General features: G+C 35.9%; 1 protein-coding gene across 1 annotated transcript in view; it reads right to left on the bottom strand.

Annotated features, from left to right (window-relative positions):
* Positions 1 to 25,554, bottom strand: part of LOC6043009 (zinc finger protein ZFAT) — a 155,230-nt gene that overhangs the window by 9,601 nt on the left and 120,075 nt on the right. The window contains 1 exon segment of the mRNA XM_038254872.1: positions 11,859 to 12,065. Within this exon segment, the coding sequence (XP_038110800.1) occupies positions 11,859 to 12,065 (207 nt within the window).

The raw sequence follows: 25,554 nt of genomic DNA, 5'->3' as shown, positions 1-25,554 counted from the left end.
ACTTGTTTTATGTGACTTAGCCAGTGTTTTTAAAAATGTCATTTTTTTAGGGGTCAACTTTGGCTGTGTTTTTTACTAACATTTCCTATACTTTCAGTAAAAAGAAGTATGCAGTAATTTTTGTAGTGTCCCAGACTATGCCTCTACGCATTTTTTCGCATTTAAATGATGATGGTGCCATTCTATAGCAGAAAATGTGAAAAACATGCAAAAAATTGAAAAAATGACTGTAAAAACGTGAAAAAATTAGATAGGCAAAATGTAATTATATTAGATGGTAGAATAGGCCAAATACTACCAAAAACAAACATAAACTAAACAAGATAAATGCAAATTAAAATACTAAAAATAAAACAAGGAAAACATAAAACAAGAGAAGTAAAGTTTTTCGTAGAACAAAAGTTGCTCAAAATGACCTCCTGAACACGGGAAAAATAAATATTTTCGAAAAAAAAATTTGGGCAGTAGAGGGTTAAATTCAAAAACATGTTCAAGAAAGATAACTTCGCATTAAAAACCATCAAAAGAACTCCTCTTTTTTAAAAGAATGTGGAAGCACAACATTATAAATTTTAAAAGAGTGGACAATTTCCAGAAACTTTTTTATTGAAGTCATAAAATTTCGAATTAAATACTATGATAAGAACTGCTCATGTTTTAAAGAATGGAAAAACACAACCAAAAATGTTTAAAAAGATAAAGATGTCTCAAAGAATTGATGTTTTTCCAAACATGTTCTGATCTAGACTGACAACTACACTTAAAACCATCAAAAGAACTGCTCTTTTTTTTAAAGTATGTGAAAACACAAAAAAAACAATATTGATTTTAAAAGAATAGACAATTTTCAGAAACTTTTTCAAGTCATTCAATTTTGCATTAAGAAGTATGATAAGAACTGCTCATGTTTTAAAGAATGGAAAAACACACAGAAATGTAACAAAACTATTGATGATTCTATGAAAAGTTTTTTTGCCAAATCAAATTAGATTATGATAAATTCGTTTTCATACTTTTTATTTTTATATAATTTTTCTTTTTTGTCGCAAAAGTTTACATAAACAAAGTAGTCTTCTTTATTGACAACTGTTCCGCTGAGTTCTCCTGGAGTAAGTTTAATAGTTTAATAAATTTTTGTCCTTTTTATATTTTTTTTTTCATTTTTTTTCCTTTCGGCGAAACGTCCTATTCGGCGAAACGTCCCATTTGGCGAAACGACATTCGGCGAAATGACCTTCGGCGAAATGACCCTCGGCGAAACGACATTCGGCGAAATGTCCCCCACCCAATATTTCCTACAATTTTCTTCTGAAAAAATAGTTTTTCTCAGTGTCATCCAATTAATATCTCGCGATATCTTATAGATTAGATTTTCAATGTTAAAAATATGAAACTTTTGTGAAATTTGTGAAAGTGAAGTGCTAAAAGCCCTTTCACTTTTAATTTTGAACGTTCGAAACTATTTTTATTTAAAAGAGTAGTAAGTTTCACAAAGTATCATTTTGATTGACGCTAAGAAAACGTTACTTAATCCACCTTCAGGTGGTTGGTACCTTCCTCACATTCATAAAGTAAATACATTCAGTAAAAATAGCAACATTCCCCCTTAACATGTTTAACAAATCAACTTTATTACTCATTTATTTTGATAGGGTTCGCAGACCTTCAATATTCCTGGCACATCAGCAAGGTCTGATAAAAAACCTATTCAACGATAGTTCCCATGGATGTTTCAGACAATATTTCTATTACAATATCTGAGATCCGGCCTCCAAAAAGTGTATAAATAACATTTAAGTGCTAATAACTTTTGATAGAGTTGTCAGATCTTCAATGTTTTAAGTACATTTGAAAGGTCTTTCGATTATCTAACTAACGATGGGTCGCATGATTGACCCGGAAATCATTTTTATTGAAATATCTGAGATCCGGCGTCCAAAAAGTGTATAAATAACACTTAAGTGCTAATAACTTTTGATAGGATTGTCAGATCTTCAATGTTTTGGGCTCATTGGAAAGGTCTTTTTAATACCTTTCTAAAAATGTATAACATGATAGGTTTTCTTGCAAAAACCACCCTTTTTACAATCTTCCAAACATACGCCAAACTCGTTTTTTTAGCATAACTTTTCAAGTACCTAACTAAACTTGCTGATTTTAAATAGAGACCTATGGGACCCCAAGACGGATCGAATGAGACTAATACGGTCAAAATCCGTTTAACCAGTCCGGAGATAATCGAGTGACATTTTTTTTGTCCACCCACCTACTCACATCCACACAGACATTTGCTCAGGACATGATTCTGAGTCGATGTGTATACGTGAAGGTGGGTCTACGAGGTCAAATTAATAAGTTCATTTTTCGAGTGATTTTATAGCCTTTCCTCAGTAAGGTGAGGAAGGCAAAAACTCATAAAAAATTAAGATGCTGTATCTCAGCAATCAGCAGTCCGATCAACGATCAATGACTAAAACGAAAAAAATCTAATCACCTCAAAAAAAAATTTTGCAGGGGTGCTTTTTTCATAAATTATTACAAATTGTGAAAAACATTTTTTTGAAAAAGACCTTAAAAGCCTATTGAACCTATGCCTACAACTTTACCAAAGAAACCAAATTAATCGAAAATTCCTTCTCAAGATATAGATTTTCGAACATTCCCATTCCCATTTTGTATGACCAATCCTCAAAATTGTATGGAGACTTGTATGGAAAAGCTAATGATACAAAATAACTTCTGTGAACAGTAGGAAGGCATGTACAAAGTTTCATCCAAATCACGAAATACAAAGAAAAATCGATTTGCGAAAACGTAGATAATAACTCCACTCCTATGTCTCATTGTCTATGAGGTGGGTAATGTTCAAACCTCCCAGATGCTTCCCTTCCTTGGATCACCATTATTCCATTTAGAGCAAGCTGCATTTTAGCTTTGCTTGAATGCACTTTCCTTCCTTTCTTCGCCAATCACAACACTGTTGTTGGCTACTGCTTCCAGCGAGCCGAGTCGGATACATGATCGAAACTGCACCAGAACATGGCTCAAAGAGCTGGACCTCCTCCCCCCCCCCACGGACACCCTTGCCATGACGAACGTCGGGTCGTCGTCCGCCGCGGTTCGATACCAGGCATTGGCCGTGCACGGGCCGAACCGAAAACAAAAATATCTTATTTGATCTAGATTTTGACAATATAGTGTGGCAACGGCCGCGGTCGGCACCGGTGGGATGTTTCGTAAATTTATTCCTTTTTCGCGGGGTTGTCCCAGAGCACTGAGCACAAGTCCCGCGGGAGTCATTTTCTGGGACCTCTGGAAGTACGAAGAATAGCGCGCGGACGGTAGGCTCCATCTTATTATCGACATCGATTTTGGCGGGAGAGAGAAGAGTTGAATTATTGTGCATTATTCACATCAACATCAGGGCTCCGTCGTTGTCGTCTTCGTCTTCGGGCCGGTTTGGGAGCATAAAAGAAGTGCACTTTGTCGCATTTATCCGTACAATCGGGGTAACAACAATATGCATTATGGGTCTTGGCCGAATCACCTTTTTTGGGCTGCACGATATGAAATCGGACCGTGCGCATTCCTGGGGTCCCTTCACCATGGCTACATGATGGAGGAGTTTAGGTTTGGAACATGATACAGATTTTTGAACACATGGTTTAGTGTTTAATGGCAAAACCGGCTCCGTGGCTTAATGGTTACGGCTTCTGCCTCACAAGCAGAAGGTTCAGGGATCAAATCCCGGTCGGTACCTTTGAAATTTGAAATCAGGAATTTTGAACTTTGAATATGAAAAAAAAACGAAAATGAATCAGGTGGGATTCGAACTCACACCTCTGGATTGGTGGTCTGGGATGCTAAGCAGTCGGCCATCAGAAGGTTTACAATCTATCTGTGAATTGATCCGTAGTGTTCTCTTTCTCATATTAAATACGCGCTGATCCCTGATTTCCCTGAGGGGATTGGAAGTCTAAATATAGATCGAGTTTCTTTCAGATGCTTGCTTCTATGTTTAGGCGGGGCCGAACAATATGGGGATGGCGTCGCTATTTTTAGACCACATTTTCCACTTTTGCTCATCGAAACCGACTACTTTATCGACTTCATTTTGCTGGGCGAGATAGGACGCCGTCTATTTTTAGACGATGACTCAGCACTTTTACACTCTTGCGCTTAAAAAAACCAGGTGGCAGCACGATGTAACGCCACGTCCCTATGCCCAGCGACATCGGAATAGGGGGATGGCGTCGCTATTTTTAGACCACATTTTCCACTTTTTCTCATCGAAACCGACTACTTTATCGACTTCATTTTGCTGGGCGAGATAGGACGCCGTCTACTTTTAGACGATGACTCAGCACTTTTCCACTCTTGCGCTTAAAAAAAAACAGGTGGCAGCACGATGTAACGCCACGTCCCTATTGGACCGCAAGGAGCTCTGTCATTCTGAAACGGGTCGTTGGAAGCAGCGCGAGGGCTATCACCACCTAATACCCGGGACTGAGATAAGTTGTATCAGCATATCGGCATATACAAAGTCTGATACAAACTATACTTTCCCCACGGCGTGTTTTCTGAGCAACCTTAAGGAGAAAAAATAGTCATCACTTCTTTCAAAAGTGTCTTATAGGAAATTTTCTCAGCTTTCCTATGCTCCTAAGAGCGAAATGTTTCATCGGGAAATTTCTGAGATATCTCTATTTTAAGTCTTTTCTTTTAAAATCCTTGATCATTTATTGGAAACTTTTAAATAACAGTCCAGGAAACTTGTCAAATAATGTGTTTCATGTGTATTTTACTGACCAAAATGTGCAAAATAAGACAAGAAACAACTTTGTAGAAGGTTGCAAACCGCAAAACAAAATTATGTTTTAATCGAATTTTTGAATATGTGGGATTTATTCAAATAATAAAATAATAAAACCGTATTGAAATATTATTTTTACAAGAACAAATAGATTATTACATAATTATTGTGTACAAATAACACCGGTCTGCTCTGATTCAGCTTGGAATTAGCTGATACAACAGGGTATTAGGGGAAGAGGGAAGGGAAAACTGTGATTTCTCAACCATTACAGCATTACTGTGGAAGAATTTTGTTCGATGTTCTAAACGAACTATTATTCTTCGTCATCTATGTGAAAAAAGTCTTTAAAAACCTCAAAATTGTTCGAAAACGTCAAATTTCTAAAAACATTTCTAATTCAATTCAAACAACCATGCGGGGCAATATGCACCGCAACATTGGGGCAAAATGCACTACAACAACGGGGCAAAACGCACCAAATCATGGGACAAAATGCACCGGTTAAAAGTAGTTTTCACTAGTCGCCACTAGATGACACCGCTGTGTTTACAAAGGAGCTTCACAGCGGTGCATTTTGCCCCGACTACGCTTTTTGTAGAAAATTTACTTAAAAATGCATTTTTTGATGTTTTTGGACTCATCTGTCTATAGAATAATGAAGATTATGGCTAAAACTACCTACCTCAAAACTTACAATATCAGTAAATGCTTTTTATATTGTCCAAAAATCATAATGAAAGTTCAATAAATAATTAGATGAAAACACAACAATTTAATGTTTTGCAAATAACTCAAGCTGATTTTATACTACGAAGCTCAAATTTTTCCATCATGGTTTAGCAATAATAAGCTTACAATTTCGGGGGTGCATATTACCCCCTCTCCCCCTACAAGATTTTTATGAATAAATTTCATATTTCCCTACTCTCTGATATTTCCTTAATCAAACACTAACTAGTTGCATGGATACAAAACATGTTTTATACTCGAAATTATACTGCAAATTACTGTTGCTAGCTTTAGGAAAAATACTTTTCATTAGTATCAAATGATTATTTCTGTTTTTTTTTTGTATTAAATGATCATGGAGTTAGAAATATTTTAGAAGTTTATAAGACTCTCATCTTCAATCTCATCTTTAAAAAATATATATGTCTTGATTTTTGTTCAAATAGTTTGGAAAGAAAGTTTCTGTTAGATTTTTTCTTGTTAAAATACTATTTAATTTTTGTTCAAACAAAAATAATTGTTTGTGACGGTGTTTTCAGAATTCTGAATTGGAAGACTCGAGTTTTATTGCTACTTTTAAGTGCATTTTCTACAGAAAACATTTTATAAAATTTTATCTTTATTTTATACTAATGAAAATATGACTTTTGAAGCTCGCTACAGTAATATGTAGTACATTTTAGATTTCAAATCATATTTGTATTTATGTTCCTGGTTAATGTTTGCTTAAGAAAATATCAAATTTATTCATTAAAATTCAATAATACCATTAACAATCACAAACCTGCCAAAGTTTCGGTTGAACAAGCTAAATCAGAGTAGACACGTGATATTTGTACACAAAAAATATGTAATCATCAAATAATTCTTGTGAAAAATACATTTTTACACTGTTTATGATTTTAATTTCTGAATAAATCCCATATATTCAAAAACTAAGACAAAACATAATTTTCAAAATGTTTAGCGGTTTGCAATCTTCTACAAAGTTGTTTCTTGTCTTATTCATCAAAATTTGCAAACATTTTGATGAGTAAATGACTCATGAAACACATCATTTGATAAGTTTTCTGAACTGTTAGTATAAAATTTCCAATAAATGATCTAGCAATTAAAAACCAAAAAACTTAAAATAACGATATCTCAGAAATTTCCCGATGAAACATTTCGCTTTTACAAGCATTGGAAAGCTGAGAAAATTTCCTATAAGACAGATTTGAAAGTGGCGATGACTATTTTTTCCTGATAAGGTTGTTCTAGAAAACACGCCGTGTTCCCATAATATCGCTACCGGTTAGCGGGTATTGGATTGGACCACACACACACACACACACACACACACACACACACACACACATGGTTTAGTGTTTAATGGCACTATGTTCGGATTGTCCGAAAATTTGATGTTTGATTTTAGACTAAAATGTTTAGTTTTAGAAGTTTTCAAATCTTGCCATTTCTTGCAAAAGTAGTTGCGCATGAAACTTATTTTTAAACTATTTTAGGATGTCGCAAATATTTTCGCTCGAAAATTCATGGGGCGAAAACATTTTTCTTGAAAAAACTTCTAAATTTTATCGAAGATAGACGTGCAAGTGGTTGTCTGCGTTGATAATCATTTTTAGCATGATTGAAACTGTTTAAAAAATTTGAAAGTTTTGACAAATTTTGATGTACGGCCCCGCAAAAATTGTTCTTCACGATTTTTTTTTGTCAAGGTTTAGATTTTTTCAAAACCATACACAGAAAAAAAAGTTGAATTTTGGAATGTTGAAAATTTGGTAGGTTGAATATTACCTCTTTTTGAGTAATATTGCATAAAAAATATGTGAAAATGGGAACATGATGAATATTCATCAAAAACTGATGAAAATTCATCATTTTCTGAGGTAAAATTGATCATTTTTTTGACACAGGATCTGTCATCATTTCCTGATGAGTATTACCATATATTTTTCCGTGTAGAATTTTTGAAAATCATAGCAAGTAGTTTAAATTTTTCATTTATTTTATTTATTTGGCCCTTTCCCCCTCGACTTTGGCCACAGGCAAGAGACTAAGCTTTTAGAAATATCTGCAACGGCCTTAGTTTATTCAATATTAGTACGTGTTTAAGGTGAATCAATAAATTTTAATTTTATTTTTTTTTCTCCCTTTGTAACAAATGAGCTGTCGCCCTCAAACCAGTGTTAACGCAAGATTCTTTTAGCAAATTTGCATGAGTTACACAGAAAAAAAAACATGGTAATATTTTCTATGTCAGAAAAAAAAGTGTAATTTTACCTCTGAAAATGTGTAATTTTTATACTATTTTGGTGTAATGTCGGTTTTTCACTCTAAATTGAGGTAAAATTACATCATAAATGAGGTAATATTCAACCTTTCAAAATTACAACTTCCAAATTAACCCAATTTTTTTCTGTGTACATGAACATTTTGCGACACCCAACAGAAAATATTCACCTCTTGCAGATTGTAAAAAATCTCTTTGAATATTTTTTTATAAGAAATGGACAAGTATTTTTAAAAATAAAAAAATCCAATTTTGTTAACAATTTAACCTAGAAATGGAAATATTGTCCGTTTCTCTCGAAGGTACACGCCGCGCGGCATTTCAGAATGTGCCGCAGACACTGTTGCCAGCGATTTTCTACACCAAAAGGTGCAATAATAAATATTCCCGGTAACAATGCCATCCAATTCGAAGAAGAAGATTAACAAAAACAAAACGCACAGTATGGGATTTGACAGCGCGCATTTGCCGAAAGTGCGGCGCGTCGTTTCGAGGCTGGTATGCCGCGTGTCCTTTTCGGGAATACGCGCAATAACTCAAAACCGATGCATTTGTCAAAATAAAAAAAGAACTTTAGAAGAAGATTTAAAATTTATTTTTACTTTTTTTGTTGGAGTGCATTTTTGATACTTTCGAAAAAAAAATCATTACTTGGCAAAAAAAGACCTGCACTTTTTGTCTTCTAAAACATATAAATAAATGAAAAAAAAAAAATCAAAAGGGGTAAAGTTTGTCAAAATTAAATGGCTTATTGGTACATAAGGAATGGATTGACAAAGGTTCAAATAAATGAAAAATTACAAAAATTTAAATCATCTTATTTTTGCGAATTCTAGAGAACTGCTCTCTTCCAAACATTTCAGATCATTTGAAAGTTAAAAAAAAACACATTGTTTAGGAATTAAACTTTTCGTGAGACAAAATCAAAAATAAATCGGGAGTTTTCCGTTTAAAATGTGTTTCTTAAAAGAGGCCTAATCATAGCCTACAACATTTCCGAACAAACGAAATCGCTGCTAATTGTCTAAGCCCAAGTTGCCTAGGAATTGATGCTTGGGAAAAAACCCCTTCCACCTGAACCAGATTTTCACCACCATGACCGCTTACCAGGGACAAAGATTCGGATTTGGAAGACGGGAAGTTTTGGTGCTTCACATTTTTAAGAGGATAAGGGAAAATTTCCACGGTATCTCCAAGCAAATTTCCTACAACATTGCTGAACACACGATTAGAAAAATATTTAGTCGATATACTGTTTTGCCTTCCTCACCTCACTGAGGCAAGGCTATAAAATCACTCGAAAAATGAAACAAACCTTGATTATCTTAATTCCACAAAAATCTTTTGTTGTTTTGAAAAAGTTGCTTTGACGTTTAGCGTTGATTCAACAAAAATCTTGATTTCCAAATCAACAAAACGTTTTGTTGATTCAAATCTGCCTTATTTTTCTGCGTGTAGACATGATTTTTTTCCACACGATTATCTCAGAACTGGCTGTACCGATTTTGGCCGGATCCGCCTTATTCTGTTCGTTTTGGGGTCCCCTAAGACCCTATTAATTTTTATTCTGTTTAGTGAAGTACTTTTAAAGTTATGCCAAGAAAAAGTTTTTTTGTAGCTACAAAAAGGATGATTTTTGCATAACCTTAAAGGCCGGGTCTGTTTGCTTTTTTTGACTTTTTGACCACGCGGGGGATTGGCAGCCACACCCCCTTGCATGCGTATCGCCCGGTTGCCACATCGCTTAAGCAGTGTCTGCGTCTCTTCTGGAAAAAAATCTGTAATAATCATGTTGCTGCATCATTTTGCCTCGACAAAGATTTACACGAACTTTTTACTGAAATATAAAAATTATTAAATTAATTTGTAAATACCATACCTAAAATACAACATGAATGCGAGGAAGGCACCAACCACCTTAAGGTGGATTAAGTAACTTTTTTCTAGTAATGACAGTTTGACCAGTCCACAAAATTGTACGAAAACAAGTATTGAAATACTCATGATACAAAATGGCCAATTAAAAAAATACAAAGCTAAAAATCTAAATAGTAGTTTATGCAATAAGTTGCAAAAAGAAGATTTCTCAGTACGAGTCGTATATTTCCGTCATCAGGGGTGACAATGGGTCTGGGGGTGAGATTGGGTTATACAAATTTCAGCATTTTTGTATGGACCAATTTCATTTTGAAAATTGTTATTTGAAAAAGAGTAAAGAAATTTTTGTTGAAAAATATAAATGAATTGTATTTCTTTATCGTTTGAACATTTTTTGATAAGATCAAAATAATATTTTTTGTAAAATATAAATGCCAGTACAGAAAAAAAACTTTTGAAATAATTTTCAAATGAGAACGCAGAGTTAAAATGATCGCAACAAAACAAATCTAGAGTTATTTTGTAAAAAAACCTCATAAACCAAATTATTTTTTTTTGCTTTCTGTGTGTTATCCAAAAACCCATAAGCAAAAAAAATAAAATTTGATTTATTGGACCATTTAAAAAAAAACTCCAGAAATATATTTCTGCAATTCCGTCGTGAAACTATTTACTTTTCCTATCATACTTTTATCATACTTTTCAACATTATTTTTTATTTGAGCGATTTACTGATAAAACACATGAACATCTCACTCAAAATTTCACTCAAAGGTTGTTTTTTGGAATAACAAAAAATGTTGTATGGAACTTGTTGGATAAATTTACGACTCGTACTGAAAAAAATTTCTTTTTGCAACTTGTTGCATAAACTACTATTTACAAAGTAGAAAGTGTTGAAATGAGAGTTGAACTATCATATAAATTTACCCTATCATATAAATTTACCCTAATTTATGTTGAAAAATAATCCGTTGTAAATTTACACATCGTTACTGACACTAAAGTTTAATACAGTCTACTTCAAATAACATTGTAAAGTAAAAAAAAACACATTATCAAGTTCCTGCTTTTATTTATGACTTTTTCTCTAATTTTTTTATGAAATTTATAGAAAAAAATGGAATAAGAAACAAAAGTTTTGTCAAATGTGACAATGAAAAAACAAACTAATGATCTTTGTATTAGAAATTTAAGACTCTGAGAATTTCTGTGCATCATCGGCACAGAACTTCTGGTGCTTCGCACCTTATCAGCTATACATCCAGTATGTGGTCCTGTGGTACTCTTTGCATCCCAACCACCCAAACAAAGTCCAATTATTAGGCTTAAATCTTGCGCGAGCGCGCGTAAGTTTCTGCTTCTGTTTGCCTCGAAGCTAGCGGCGACGAACAAAAACCGGTAGTGTGTGAGATGGAAAATTAAAAACAATAAAAAGTCGCTTCGATAGCCCTGCGCAAAAGGCGCGGAATTCAGCATTAATTTAATTTAATTATTCCTCTTTTCGTATCAAGTCAAGCAGGCAGGCAGGCATTTCGGATGGCTCGGAGATGAACGACTTTGGTGGAACGACGCGTATCGATGGAATTGGATTTGGATTTGGTCCTTTCTGGTCAGCGCGATAAATTATAAGCGCGAGCGCGGGGTTTCGGCCTGATGGAGAAAATATTTCCAGACACTGGCAACACTGCCCCCCCCCCCCCCCTTGTGTCGAGGTTCTGTCGTGAGGCGTGATTGTCCTTTTATAGAACTGGAAATCGGAATCGTCCGCAGGTTTGCACATATTTTGTACAATCGATTCCATTGAATGGTAATTTCGAGGCTGATGTACTTGTTGCCAATTACAACCAGACTTGTGACCTCTTGTTGGCACGCGCGAACCGAACACGTGGCTTCCGTAGGGAATACTAAGCATAATCACACGAAGTCGTTGTTCAGCAGGAATAAGCTGGTTCAACTTCTAATCATCATTCATCAACTTTTTTTTTTCCTCGGGAAATCCTCAAATGAAATTCATCACTTAATTAGCCTCACTTTGGCGTTAATTATAATTACCCGCGCCAAATCTGAGGCATCAATCCATTACCTTCGAGAGGACAGCTAACAGCTAGCATTGATTAACGAGATTCCCCGCACACTTACCGTCGCAGCTGAGTGATGGTTTTCCCCCGGTAGTCGCAGTCTGGCTCGACGCAGACAAAGTTCCGCTCGTCCGAGTGGCGGCTGGCCAGATGGGTTCGCACCTCGGCCGCGCTTCGGCCCACGTAGAAGCAGCCGGCGTGCTGACAGGCAAATTCCTTGATCGATCTGTCCCTCAGGTGGACGCGGGTATGCTGAAGAAGCAGGTTGCTAAAGGGAGAGCGGGAGAGATATGTGTGTTAATGAGAATAATTAACGAGATTATGTGGCTTTGTCGGATAGTTGGTTGACCTATATCGGAAAAGAATTATCAAACAAAACTGATAAATCGAAGGTATCAACAGGTTCATTCTTTGTAGGTAGAATTTGTTTCGGTTTAAAATCTGATAAAAATATTTGTTATTCCTATTTAGATAAGAAGGTTTTGACTTTCTATGACGAATTTCTTGCTTGAAAATTTCTAAACTACTGAAAAGTTACTCAATTTCAGTCAACTTTGAAAACTGAATCGACGACAGCTCATTGAACTTTACTGCTTGAGCAATTTTTAGACTTATCCAATCCTGCTCCAGCCATCACCTGCCATTCTGCCTCCCCATCCACAACCCTGCATCAATTACGGGAGTACCGATCCCCTGCATCTTCAGCAAAGAAACCCCATCATCATTATTGAACGCCATCAACTTCACTCAACTTCGATAACAAAACACTCTTCCTTGCTTGCCGGGAAGTCGTCGAAAAGTTTTCACCCAAGTTCCAGGCCATCCAAAGCAGCAGCAGCAGCATCAGGGTTAAGAAACTTGTTCCAACTTTCAATGGCCGCTCGTCAACGGTTGAGAGAAAGCGACACCGGTTCTATACCCACCCAAAAAAAGAAAAAAGCATGCCGGTGCCATCGTGAAATCGATTCTGCATCAAATTTCGAGCAATGCACTTTTGCACTCCCCAACAGCTCGATTGACGAGCTCAGCCCGGGATGATGGTGCTGATAGCCACGATGAAGTGCAGCTCTGCTGCCAGCTGGAAACGCTCGAAACTTCTTCAGGAAGATACGAAAGGAAAGTACAGTCATCCCACATATTCGAAACACCCACAAATTCGGAACACTTTTGTGGCAATTTGTGAATAGGATGCAAAATGCAACTTTTCTGTCGACCCTACTATTTTTAGGACCTTTATTTGGACATTCTCTTGCTATTTCACCAGTAAAAGTAGTTCTTTTTAAACAAAAACCTGCATTTCAAGACTATTTTATCAAGAGCAGCAAAACACTGCCTCCAAATTGTCTGTTCCATGTTTGTGGGATGTTATTGGGCTTCCCACAATTGTGGAACACCTGAATTTAACTGATATTTTCACAAAAAAGTTATCAGACCATTCATAAAACATTACTAAGCACGAGTTTTATTGGTTTCAGAGTGTGAAGTCATTATTTTGTAAAAAATAAGTACTCCTGGAGAGAAAAAAAAAGTTTGTTTACATCGTAAAAAAAAGTGTTTCGAATTTGTGGATTTCAAGGGTCAATGTTTTTCTTTAAAAACTTGATATGAAACGTAAAAATATACGGTCGGTCTATACATCAATCGAAAGATCGCAAGAAAAGCCTTCACATGAAGGTAAAAGCAAATCATTATGTTCAATTATCGATTTTCCATGATTTGTTGAACATTGACCGATCTGTAAACTGTTCCGAATATGAGGGATGACTGTATGTGCATCAGGAAGTGGGACGGAAAAAATACGTTCCAAAATTGAAGGAAGAGTGCACACAAAAAAAAACTGCTGTGCACTCTTGTCCAGAGAAGAAAATACGACAAACGACGGACGGCAGCAGCGCAAGAAAACTATACTTGATTATAATAATAAACATAAAAATTTATCACCGCATTTATTTAAAAAATATTCCAAAATGACATTTGCATGAAACGAAAATGTCACACAGAGGAAGATATATATGATAATTGCATCGCTTCCTTTTAGTGCATGACGACGAGGACCGCCCGAAGACCGACGACAGGCGACGGACGTCAACGCGCGCCAACCGACGAAGACGAAGACCGACACCATTCTCGGCTCGCTTTGGCGCTCACAACACATACATTCATTCGTTCGTACCACATGCACACTGCGAGTGGGGTATTAAGTCAGATACAGTCCAGGTGCGACTGTCCGAAGTCTTCACGAAAATCTCACTTTGAATAAACGTAATCTTTTCAAGTTTTGCAATTTCTCATTCTGGGTACCTGTTTTAATATAACCCAAGTGGTAAGTGTGATTTCCTCTTATCCCAGTTGGCCTGGGTTCAATCCTGGTCGAACTCTGTTTGAAATAATGCAAAATCTACATACATAATTTTGTAGTTGAGACACCAATTAATGTTTAAAGATCTGGTCAAGTTAAAAAATGCAGGAAATCCCAGAAACTATTGTTATTATCGTTTGACGTTTGAAAGAATGCAAAAACCGCAGATTATTTTTTCGTTGAGAAACCAATTCGTTTTCAAAGAACAGATAATTTTCAAAAATAGACAAAAAATTCCAGAAATTAATAAAATCATCCTTTAAATAGACCAAAGAACCAGTAATAATGGAAAAAAGTTTTTAAATTCAGGCATTTTTTTAAATACTTTTTTAACTACTTCACAATTTGTTTTCTGCTGTTTTTATTTCCGTTCGGTGAAATGTCCATTCAGCGATACATCCGGCGGCAAAACATCCCACTTGGCGAAAAGTAAATTCAGCAAAACGACTTCAGGCAAAATGTCCCGCACCCTAGGTAATTTTTTTTTTCAGAAAAACATTTTTCATTTTTAAATTAGGTCATTGCAAAGTTTTTGTCGCCTCCCCCCTCTTTTAAAATTGGCCAAAAATCAGGGGGCAAAAATAATATTTTCCTGCATTTTTTCCTTCAGTTTTTACATATTCTGAAAACTAATGATTACAAAACAACTGGACAGGTTAAAATGCTATTGAAAAACTTTTTTCATTCACTTGTTGAAATAAGCAGGGCTGCGGAGTCGAGTCATATTTCAAGCGACTCCGACTCCGACTCCGGCTTTCTGGGATTAGCCAACTCCGACTCCGACTCCGGCTCCGGCTTTCAGATCCAACCGACTCCGACTCCGACTCCAACTCCAGCCCACCAACTCTAGCCGACTCCGACTCCAACTCCAGCTTTCAAAAAATGGTTGGCTCCGACTCCGACTCCGACTCCACATATTTTTAAATATTTCAAAAGTTAGTTTACTATTATTTAGAAAACATTTATAAAAAGGATTATTTAAAAACTGTTTAAGTGGAAAAAAGTTTCTAGTTTTACAAGTTTTAGATATTATTGAAACAGAAATAAAAAAACGCCAGTTTTGAAGGCATTTCAGAAGAACAGTTTGGTAAGTAAATTTGGATTTATTTACTTAACCTCAAATTTTCATTAATTGATTAAAAGCTACGATATTAAATTGGTATTTTTTTAATGATCATTAAAAGAGAGCTGGCCTTAATGATTGATTTAACATATGAATTCAATTTGCTCACTTTTAAGTTTACATTTATAAGAAGCACAGTGACTATCATAGTCACCTTGTATTTTTAAATAACAATTTTAAACGAAACTATTTTTTAAAGCTCCATTGAAATTTTTAAGACGTGCATGGACATCACGCCAAGGCTGAAGAAGTTTATTAATACAAATAAATGTATCTAAATAAATCTTCGTGGTAAGGACGCTTAAGGGGTCCTTTTCAAATATCCGTGACCTATAAAATATTTTACGTCGTAATTTTAGATTTATTTGAATTTTTATTTTTTATATATTTAAAAGAAGGCGATACTTCTTGCATCTTCACCTAATACGAAGTTTTATGAATGGTCGTGCGCCTCCATGAAAATATATGAAAAAACTTAGAATTGGATAAAAAACAAAAATCCACAGAATAAATATTTTCTCGGTCACGGATATTTTTTTATCTTGAAATCCTGTATTATCCTGAAATCTTGAGATTTGTTCAACGATAATTTGCAACAATATCAACATAGTTTGCCTAAGGATCAACATTCTCAGACACTTTTAATTTTTTGTACAAAGTTTTAAACAAAATGCGCATGTTGAGTTCCATGTAATAAATTGTCGAAAAACGAAACTATTGGCACTACGCCCCCCGGGGCATGGCCTTCCTCTAACGTGGGATTTCTGCTCCAGCGCCTCTGACGAGACAGGAGAAACCGGGACCGACGTTTTACTTCACCATCCGATAGAAGCTCAGTGGATAAGGCGGGAATCGAACCCGCGTCTCATAGCATCATCGGGATCGGCAGCCGAAGCCGCTACCCCTGCGCCACGAGACCCAATTGTCATAATCGTTGAATATTTGTTGGCAGAGTTATCCTGTCAGTGAATTTTTTGTTTTCGATTTCCATAAATAGTGATTATTAGGGGAAGGTGGGGCAAGACGACCATATGGGGCAAGAGGAGCAATTGCTCCTACGGCCGTAATTTTTACAATTTTGATTATTTCCAGTATGAGGAATTGTTGCTAGCAATGCAATTAGCTGATTCTACTACCACATAACCGCCAAAATGACGTAAACGCCACGGGGCATAAGATTTAATGAAGTTTTTTTCAAAACCTTTGTTTTCTTATAATATTTGGAAAGTACAAAATAAGGCTTAGGGTTCGTTTTAAGGCTCATTTTATCAAAATGCTATTTTTCCTAGATCAGTAGTGTCCCTACCAATGACATGCACCTATTACAAAGTATGATTTAACTTTTGGTTATTTTTGTTGAGAGCTTTAAAAAATCTTGTTCAGGTGGGGCAAGTGTACCATATGGATTTTTAGTATGGAAAAAATTACGAATTGCTGCAAGAACATATTTTATTGGGAAATAAATACATGAAAGTACTTAAAAACTGATAAACAATCGTTAAAAAAAATTGTTCATACAAAGTATAGTGATATTATGAAAATTTACTATTTATCATCGAAGTAGTATTTTTTTCGTAAAAACGATAAAATTTTTAGTAAAATATTATTATTTAATCTAAAAATGAAGAAACCATTCAAATACATTCTAATCTGATGTATCTAAGTGATAACAGTTCAATTGTTAGCAAATTAACATGTTTTTTCATGCATTGTTCCTCTTGCCCCAACGGGTTGTTCGTCTTGCCCCACTAGTTGAGTAGAACGTACGGAAAATCGAAAATTTTAAAATCAATTTTTCACATTAAAAAACAGGATTTTTTAAAAACTTGTTTTAACAAAGTCTTAGTCAAGACCTAGAATAAGATGATTATAATAATAATATAATATATAATATTAACTTTTTAATGGGTTATAACGAGCATTTCCTTAGCTTGTTACACTTGCCCCACTTTCCCCTATTTATATTTTTGATGTACCTCGTAACTTTTTTCCTGAACATTGATTTACTTAAAACCACCAAGACATTCGCTATCGGGGTATAAGATGACTGTGTGTGTACTTGGGTAAGAGCTGATTAACAGATTATCATTTAGTGATCTCTTAAAAAAAATAAAAATGGCAGCGCAGCGCATGCAACTTGATTTTTTTTTTAAATATGAGAAGTTTTGTAAACTTATCTGTTTTATAGCAAATACTAACAAATAAAAAAAAAACATAATTTTTGTTAAATTTAAGATAACTCCGACTCCGACTCCAACTCCGGGTAATCAGAAATTTTCGGCTCCGACTCCGACTTCGACTCCAGCTAATAAAATTAAGCCGACTCCGACTCCAGGTGTTCGAGTTTTTACGACTCCGACTCCGACTCCAACTCCAGGCTTCCCAAAAAAGACCCGACTCCACCGACTCCGGCTCCGACTCCGACTTCACAGCCCTGGAAATAAGGGCTTGTATTTTCCTTTTTTGTATTTTTTAGAAGGGATTTTATGATCGATTTGGTAATTTCGGCATAGTTGCAGGTTATGATTAAGACTATTCCGGAAAAATATAGGTTGACGGCAAATGTTAGCCACTTTGTTATGCTTCATTGTAACCCTAATGTAAAATTGAATTTGGAATCAAAAAGTATTTTTATGATTTTTGACAAAAGCACCGTTCTTGAGTTAAAGCTTTAAAGATCATTTTCTAATTATTATTATTATTATTATTATTTTTTAATGGAGTATTAGGGTGCCCAGAAAAAATGACCCCCTGCTCCACAAGCAGAAAACGTGCATATTTTGAGCGAAATTGGTTGATTTTTTTTTAAATCGCTCATGACTTTTCAGGGCCAAGTTTTACAGCGTTGGTCTGTTGTAAAAAGTTGTAGAGCATTAAATTTTCAATAAGAATCTCACTTTTGGGAATTTTTGGATAGAAGTAGCGCACCGTGCAGAAAGTCAAATTTTCCCATGCATTTTTCCAATGTTTTCCATACAAACTTCACCTTCGAGTATTAATGGGTAAATGTTGACCGATTTTGCTCATATTTAGCCCAGAGTCCTAAAATAGCTCAAAGAACAATATTCAGCTTGTGGAGCGAGGTTTTGAGAAAAAGTTCCATATTCTGGAGTACATTCCCGCCAATGCTGAAAAAATAAATCTGGCAAGCTGAGAAAATTCGTTACAATTTTCTTTTTTGGACATTCTTGATCCAGCAAAGCAAACGGCTGAGATAGCCTTTTGCGGCCAGCCAAAGAATTAAAATTACGAAAACAAGTTTTTCAGAGTTTTCTCAACCTTTTGAAAAAAAAAAACAGAGATTAAAAGCTCTCTTTAAATTTTGAAAAGTCTTAAATCGAATTACTTGACCCTGGATTGTGCGTTTTATGCACATTTTAACCGGAAAGCTATCAAGTAATGTAGCAAAAATTGCATGAGATATTCTGCAGCCTTTCTTTCTTGTGGTACAAGATGGAAATTAGGAATATTTTCAGTTTTTGCTTAATAATTTGTTTAAATCAACCTCAGCACGTCGCACATCACGAGCACGTGTGTGTGCTTCGTATATGTAACTCAATTCTTCCTCAAAATTTAACGTCTCCCACTACGGCAGACGAGACCATCGCCGTGAATCCTCCGGAGCTTTCGAATTACCAAAAATTTTGCAGCTCCTAAAGTGTGTGTATGTGTGTGCTTAAGGATAGGAATCTGTGCGGGAGATGTTTCCACCCAAATTAACTTTATCTTGGAAAAATACGAGAGAATCATTTTTAAGAAAATATTATCTCAGCATAAATATGCAAATATATACAGGCACAACCATTCGGTAGCATATATTATGCGCTACGTCAAAAACATTCCAAAATTATGGCAAGGAGGGTGGGCCTCACATTCGCTGCTCAGTCACTCGTCCAAGTTGGAATATTTTTCAAAACTGGTGCGTCTGTCTGTTCAGCCCTTAAGTCAGTGTGATGGAGGAGGAAAAACGTTTTTCACTTCTGTTATGTCGGAGATTTGGGGCAGCAGAAGAAGAAAAAAATAGATACCCGATACAATCTCCGTGCACGGATGCGAGGAAAATGCCCTGACTTGTACACGGTATGTATGTGTGTGTTTGGTTGTGGAAAGGGGTTGAATCCTTGTCAGTCGCTTTTCTCCGCATCACGATTTGAGTGGAAAATCTACACACAACTACCACGATGAATCCCGTCCCTGTTTGTGTGTGTGCGCAAGAGGAAAATATACACCAGCCACCAGTGCTGAATATCAGTCTCGAAACGAGAGATGAGCTGTCAGGAGTATATCATGGTGATTGGCTCTAGGGGTTTTCCCAAGGGAGAAAAACCAATCCTGGCACGTTTTCTCTGCTTGCTTTCCACCGAGCAGTGAGTCAGTGTCAGTCAGCTTTGGGCATGGCACATAGATAACTATGGTGGGGATGGGAGTTGAAAACGGAAAACAGAATGATTGACAGTTTGATAAAATCGCTCTCGTTCTCGTTCTGTTTGGAGTTTATATTGCGAGTACGGGTGGAGAATTAAACTGCTCTTTTGCAGCGCTTGAGTTTCGCTGATGGATACAGTGCAGAGTTTGAGCCAATCATGGCGGAGAATAACAAGCTTGGTACATAAAACAGCTGAGAGTTGACGAGCTGATCCGACTGTTATTCAGTGATAATCAACGTCCTAAGGGTTTCAAAAGAGACAAAATATTTTATCAATTTTGAAATCCACTCATTATTAGGTCTTTTAATTTACGATCCTAACCCAACCATGTCAAAGTACAAAAGGTACACATTTTCTTCGGTACAAAACCGCCATGATGCCAATTCATCTAAAGGGTGGTCACCGCACATTTAGAATGTCTCCGCGCAGCGGACCTTCCGCCCCCAAATTGGGATCCCATTGCCGGTTTGAGGGGGTCAAAAAAGATTAAAATTATACTCCCATCTTCGCTGGAGCTGCATTTACGCGCGTCGTACACCCCGGAAAGAGCAACACGAACTTTTGTGTTGTGTGCTCCTTTGCAACCAGGACGAAAAGGGATGGGAGTCCCTGGTGCTGGCCGTATTAAGTGGTTGGAGTTCATACCTTTTCGGCGCAGACTAACGACTCTCCTGGTCGGGCCACGTCGGGGAGCCAGCTCCAGCTGCAATACCCCATTAAGCATAAATATAAATCTAAATAGCAAATAAATTATGAAGATTTTCGTTTTATTTGCTTTGGAAATTGTTACTCCGCCGAGGAGGAGCAGGTTGAGTCTAGGCATCCCGGTGTCGCAAAGTGTCCTGCCTCCAAAGTCCAGGAAGCTGCTGCCGCTGCTGCTGAACCTGTGGACGCGGTAAATATATTATTGTCCACACACTGACTACCACTGCTGGAGGTAACTCTTTCCGGGGGATATCAAACCTCAGTATAATGGGTAGCAGCGCACCCAAAAAGAAGGATAAATAAACAGGACATCGCTGGTCGGACAAAGCTGGCCAGCAGCAAAAAATATATTTGTTTTTGTATGGTTTTTAAATTCTTTTATATATAATTACATTTGGTCGACAATAAACAAGTTGTATAGGCATTCGAGAGGGTAAGAACTTTTCCGCTTTTTCTCCAGTTATGCGGAAAATAAAACACTTTACACACACGTACTGAATGCAGCACCGGGAAAGAGTGTTGCTATTTTCCTGTCCCATCGGAAACTTGTAAGCAGGGTGGGAGAAGTGAAAAAAAAAAAAAAAAAAACAAACAACCATCTCACATGTGTATGATCCTGGTCGATCCTTGGGTTTGTCTCTAATGGCGTACGAGGTGCTTTGTTTTGTCAGAAGGTATTTTTCTTAAATGAAGGTTTTGGAAATTATAGAATATAGCAAGTTTCCATTTTCGTTGTGCTTTAAAATAAAATTTAAAGAATGTTAAATAATTTGAAGATTCTGTAGAATATGTAAAAAGTTTCGATTGTCAAGATTTTACAGAATTTATTTTCGAAATATGCTTCTCGAAATTCTGTTGACCGATTCTTAGCGAAGCTACACCAAAATGTCACTTTTTTCAATTTTCAATGTGATTTTTTATATGAAAAATTTCATTTTAATTATGATCTAATAATTGCAATGTGCTTTAAATGCGTTTTCTTATCTGAAATGCCAAAAATATTGACCAAATAAGGACTGCAAGTCATTGAATGGGAGAGGAGTTTTTTCATAAATCTGCTCCTTTCGTTGTCCCGTCACGAAAAGAAATGGCTGGCAAAAACTCAAATCTCAACCAAATCTTTCAGTTCAAGGAGCAAAAGGTTCGTTTTTCAATTTGTGATAATGTGTAGAAGAGCAAAAGTTTAAAAAAATTAATCTGGCAAAACTGTTTCGATTTTTTTGGTGTGCCTTTTAAAATTCCAGTTTTACGATGTTGTCCCGTCACGCTACATTTTCATTTCAGGAGAAGCACAGGTATAATATTGTTCATTATGCATGTCATTTCTATGTTGGAAAATCAATTATCTTTTCAAATATGTAATAACATTGGGGGGTTTCTTCTTTAATTGTGCCATTACAGCCAAAACGCTGAAAAAAACTTGGGAATTTTTTGAAAAGGAGCCGAAGAATCGGTCTGTTAATCATTTTTTAAAATTTTTATGTAAACTACAAGCAAGGCCCACTGAAAAAGTCGAACGATTATTAGAGTGACAAGAAAAAATGTTTTTTTAAAACCTTGGTGCCACCTCCAAATCTGGTACATTTCACCAAATGGACATCGCCCCGAAGGCCATCTCGCCAAATAAGACGTTTCCCCGAAGGACGTTTCGCCGAAGAGATACTTCGCCGTTTTTTTGCTTTTAAAATCATGTGATATGATGTGTTTTATTGAAAATCATTTTTTGTTATTTTTTTGCTGAAAAAACAGTTCAATAAATTTATTTACTGTTTTTTTTTAAATTGCGTTAACACCTTTAATTTAAAATAAAACAAAAATCTCAAATACTGTTTTTTTTTAAAAGCGGCTGATCAAATAATACACTTTTTTTTAATTCATACCCTCTGATTTTTTAATTTTGATTCCAAGGAACTAGTTGTGTTTGATTTACAAAAATAAATTAAAATTATCCCTTTCATAATGTGAAAACTACCCAATCCATAAATTCTAGATAAACAAATATTTTTAAAATGTTTTTCAAGATCTGTTTATGTTCAAAAGGATGCAATAAACCTTGAAAAGATTTTTTAAAGCTCAAAAGGATTATAGAAAGCTCAAAAATCAATCTAAATCATCTCTGTGAATTATTCAATGAACTGGTCATGTTTAAAATAATGCAAAAACTCATAGAACTTAATAAAAAACGTTACTTAATCCACCTTTAGGTGGTTGCTGCCTTCCTCTCATTTATAGTGATTCCAACCCCACCCCACCCCCCCCCCCTAAAGTGTCCACATGTTTATGGATCTCCCCTAATAAAAATAAGTGATGAGTAAAAAAACAGACTACCTACAGACTTTTTGCCAAGATATATATACAGACACGGCCTTTGAGGAAAATGGCATCCCTCTACACGGCTTTTTCGTGGCGATCAGACCCAACCAGTTGAGGTTATGTGAATTCAGACCATTTTTTAAACTGCTTGTAATTTAAGATAGGTAAATCAGATCTTGACAATTCTTACTCCACCTTAAAGGACTTCTCATATGCTTTCTAATAATATATAACATGTGAGGGTTTCATGAAAAAACCACCCTTTTTACCATAATTTTAATTTAATATGAAACAGTTTTTTTTAATATAACTTATACATGATAAAACTGCATGAATTTAAATAGCAACTTAGGGGACGTTAAGACGGATCGATTAAAACCATTCCGGCCAAAATCGGTTGAGCCTGTGACGACATATTCCAGTGACATTGATTTAGTACACATGTCTACATACAGCCAAACACACAGACATTTGCTCAGCTGGTGATTCTGAGTCGATATGTACAAATGAAGGTAGGTCTAGGAGGTCTAATTAAAAAGTACATTTTTCGAGTGATTTTATAGCCTTTCCTCAGTAAGATGAGGAAGGCAAAACCTAAGTGTGTGGGCAACCAACCAAACGGGACCACGCGGCCGCTTCTTACAAATTAAGTTGTTTCCATGTATTTTTAGATTTACATTCTATACATGCAAATAACTCGCATAGGCATTTGGTAGGAGTTAGCTCTGCTGAGCTTCGGTGACCCATTTCTACGCTGGCTAGCGCGAAGTACTTCAGCTTTTATCGACAAGCCCCGCCCTGAAAAACGTTTGTACCAATCAGATTCAAACGTTATTTAGAACTTTCGAACCCTTCGAACCACTTTTTCTCATCGAAACCGACTACTTTATCGACATCATTTTGCTGGGCGAGATAGGACGCCGTCTATTTTTAGACGATGACTCAGCACTTTTCCACTCTTGCACCCAAAAAAAAAAAAAAACCAGATGGCAGCACGATGTAACGCCACGTCCCTATGGACAAAGACCCAGCGCGTATATAGTTGCTAGTAACAGTATTCCAGATTCCAGCTATAGCTTACCAAGTCGCGATGGCCTAGTGGTTAGCATTTTTGCTTACCGATCCAAAGGACAGGGGATCGAACCCCGACTCGAGCGACTTTGATTTTTCGTTCATGTTCAGAATTTCAAGATTTATATTTCCTATACTTTCTCGTTTGGAGCAGACGGGTATAGAACCCAGGACCATTCGCTTACAAAGCGAACACCGTAACCAGTCAGCCACGGCAGCTTTCCTCTATTTGTATCAAAGAATTGGTTATGTCGAAAAGAATACAAACACTCACTGATTTTTTTAAATCCATTTTTTTATAAATGACATGTTTGTTAAAAAAAAACAAAATAAAAACGCAAGAAATAATTTAACAAAATTATCTTCAATAATAGGAAATACTAATTGTATTTGAAACAATAATCTAGATAGAAATAAAAATTATTAAAATGATACTTTCTGAACTAACTGAGTTTGAAAGAATATAATACTTATTTTTTCTATCAATTTGTTTTCATAGAACTGGTCACGTTTGAAATAATGTAATGCCTAAGAGAAATTATATTTTAAACAATTATTTTCAAAGTTCTGTTTCTTTTTTAAAGAATCTAAAAACTCATATAAACGATAAAAAAAAAACAAATTATTTACAAATTACTGCTCATGTTCGTAAGAATGCAAACATAATTCCAAAATGTTTGAAAGAATGACAAATGCCAAAATGCTATTCCCATGTCAAAAACAATGAAAAAACTCTCAAAACTGAATGAAAATCATCATTTGTTAAGAAAAAAATAATCACAATCGTCTTCTTATGATTTTTTACTTTTAGGTGAAACAACCCTTGACAAAACGTTCTATTCGGCGAAAAGAGTCCTGCGAATCGACTTTAGGCGAAATGTCACACACTCGAAACTCCATGACTCGATTCTTTAAGCACACATAAGTATAAAAAATCTGTGTCAATTTTGAACCAGATCTCAACCCTTAAGTTATGTTTTTCTTGATACGTTTTCGCAATTTTTCCCAAATGAATTTCAACGTTTTGGTTCAAAATTGGCACACATTTTTATTTAGCCAAAAGAATCGACCGGGGGTGTTCATTAAGATCATTTTAAAACTATCAGCCTAATGGTCACACGCATTGATTATATGTTGTTAATCGGTTATTCTGATTTACAACATTAATACCTAACAAACAACATTTTTTTTAAGGCAATGTGATCAAAAGTCTAAAAAATGGAGTCATGTTAGAACATTACACAACATTTATTGATTGTTTTCTCTTGGACAAAACTAATTTCAAAATTTAAAATTGGTTCAGTCCAAAATTTCCAAAATATCTGAGAAATGATGATTTTTTTTTATCTGCGGTCCAAAAACTCATTTTTTCGAGATCCAACTTCAAACTGCGTTCAGGGAAGCTTCGTAACTCTACTAGTGGATCTTTTTTCTTCTCAGAAACATTCGTTAGTCCAAGGGTCCACAGCGTTGAATATTTGCAGTTTGCAATACCACGACGACGACGGATATGGCCAGCACCACGGATCCGTTTTTGGGGAGTTCGGTTTCATTTCGGTGGCGTCTATCTTTATGGCCACCGCCACCGTTCAGTGAAAAGTGGTCAAACCGGGTTTTCCTTAACCCGGTCGAGATTTTTCTCTCTCTCTCTCTCTCTCTCTCTCTCTCTCTCTTCATCTCCCTTCCACGACAATAATGTTTGTCGTAGGTGGGTGGTGAGGGCGAGCAACCAAATTCTAATAGATTAAAAGCCAATGGA

This window comes from Culex quinquefasciatus, chromosome 2, assembly GCF_015732765.1.
Source record: "Culex quinquefasciatus strain JHB chromosome 2, VPISU_Cqui_1.0_pri_paternal, whole genome shotgun sequence".
NCBI classification, from domain to species: domain Eukaryota; kingdom Metazoa; phylum Arthropoda; class Insecta; order Diptera; family Culicidae; genus Culex; species Culex quinquefasciatus.
Note: the sequence above shows the minus strand (reverse complement) of the source record. Positions and strands in the feature narration are given on the sequence as shown.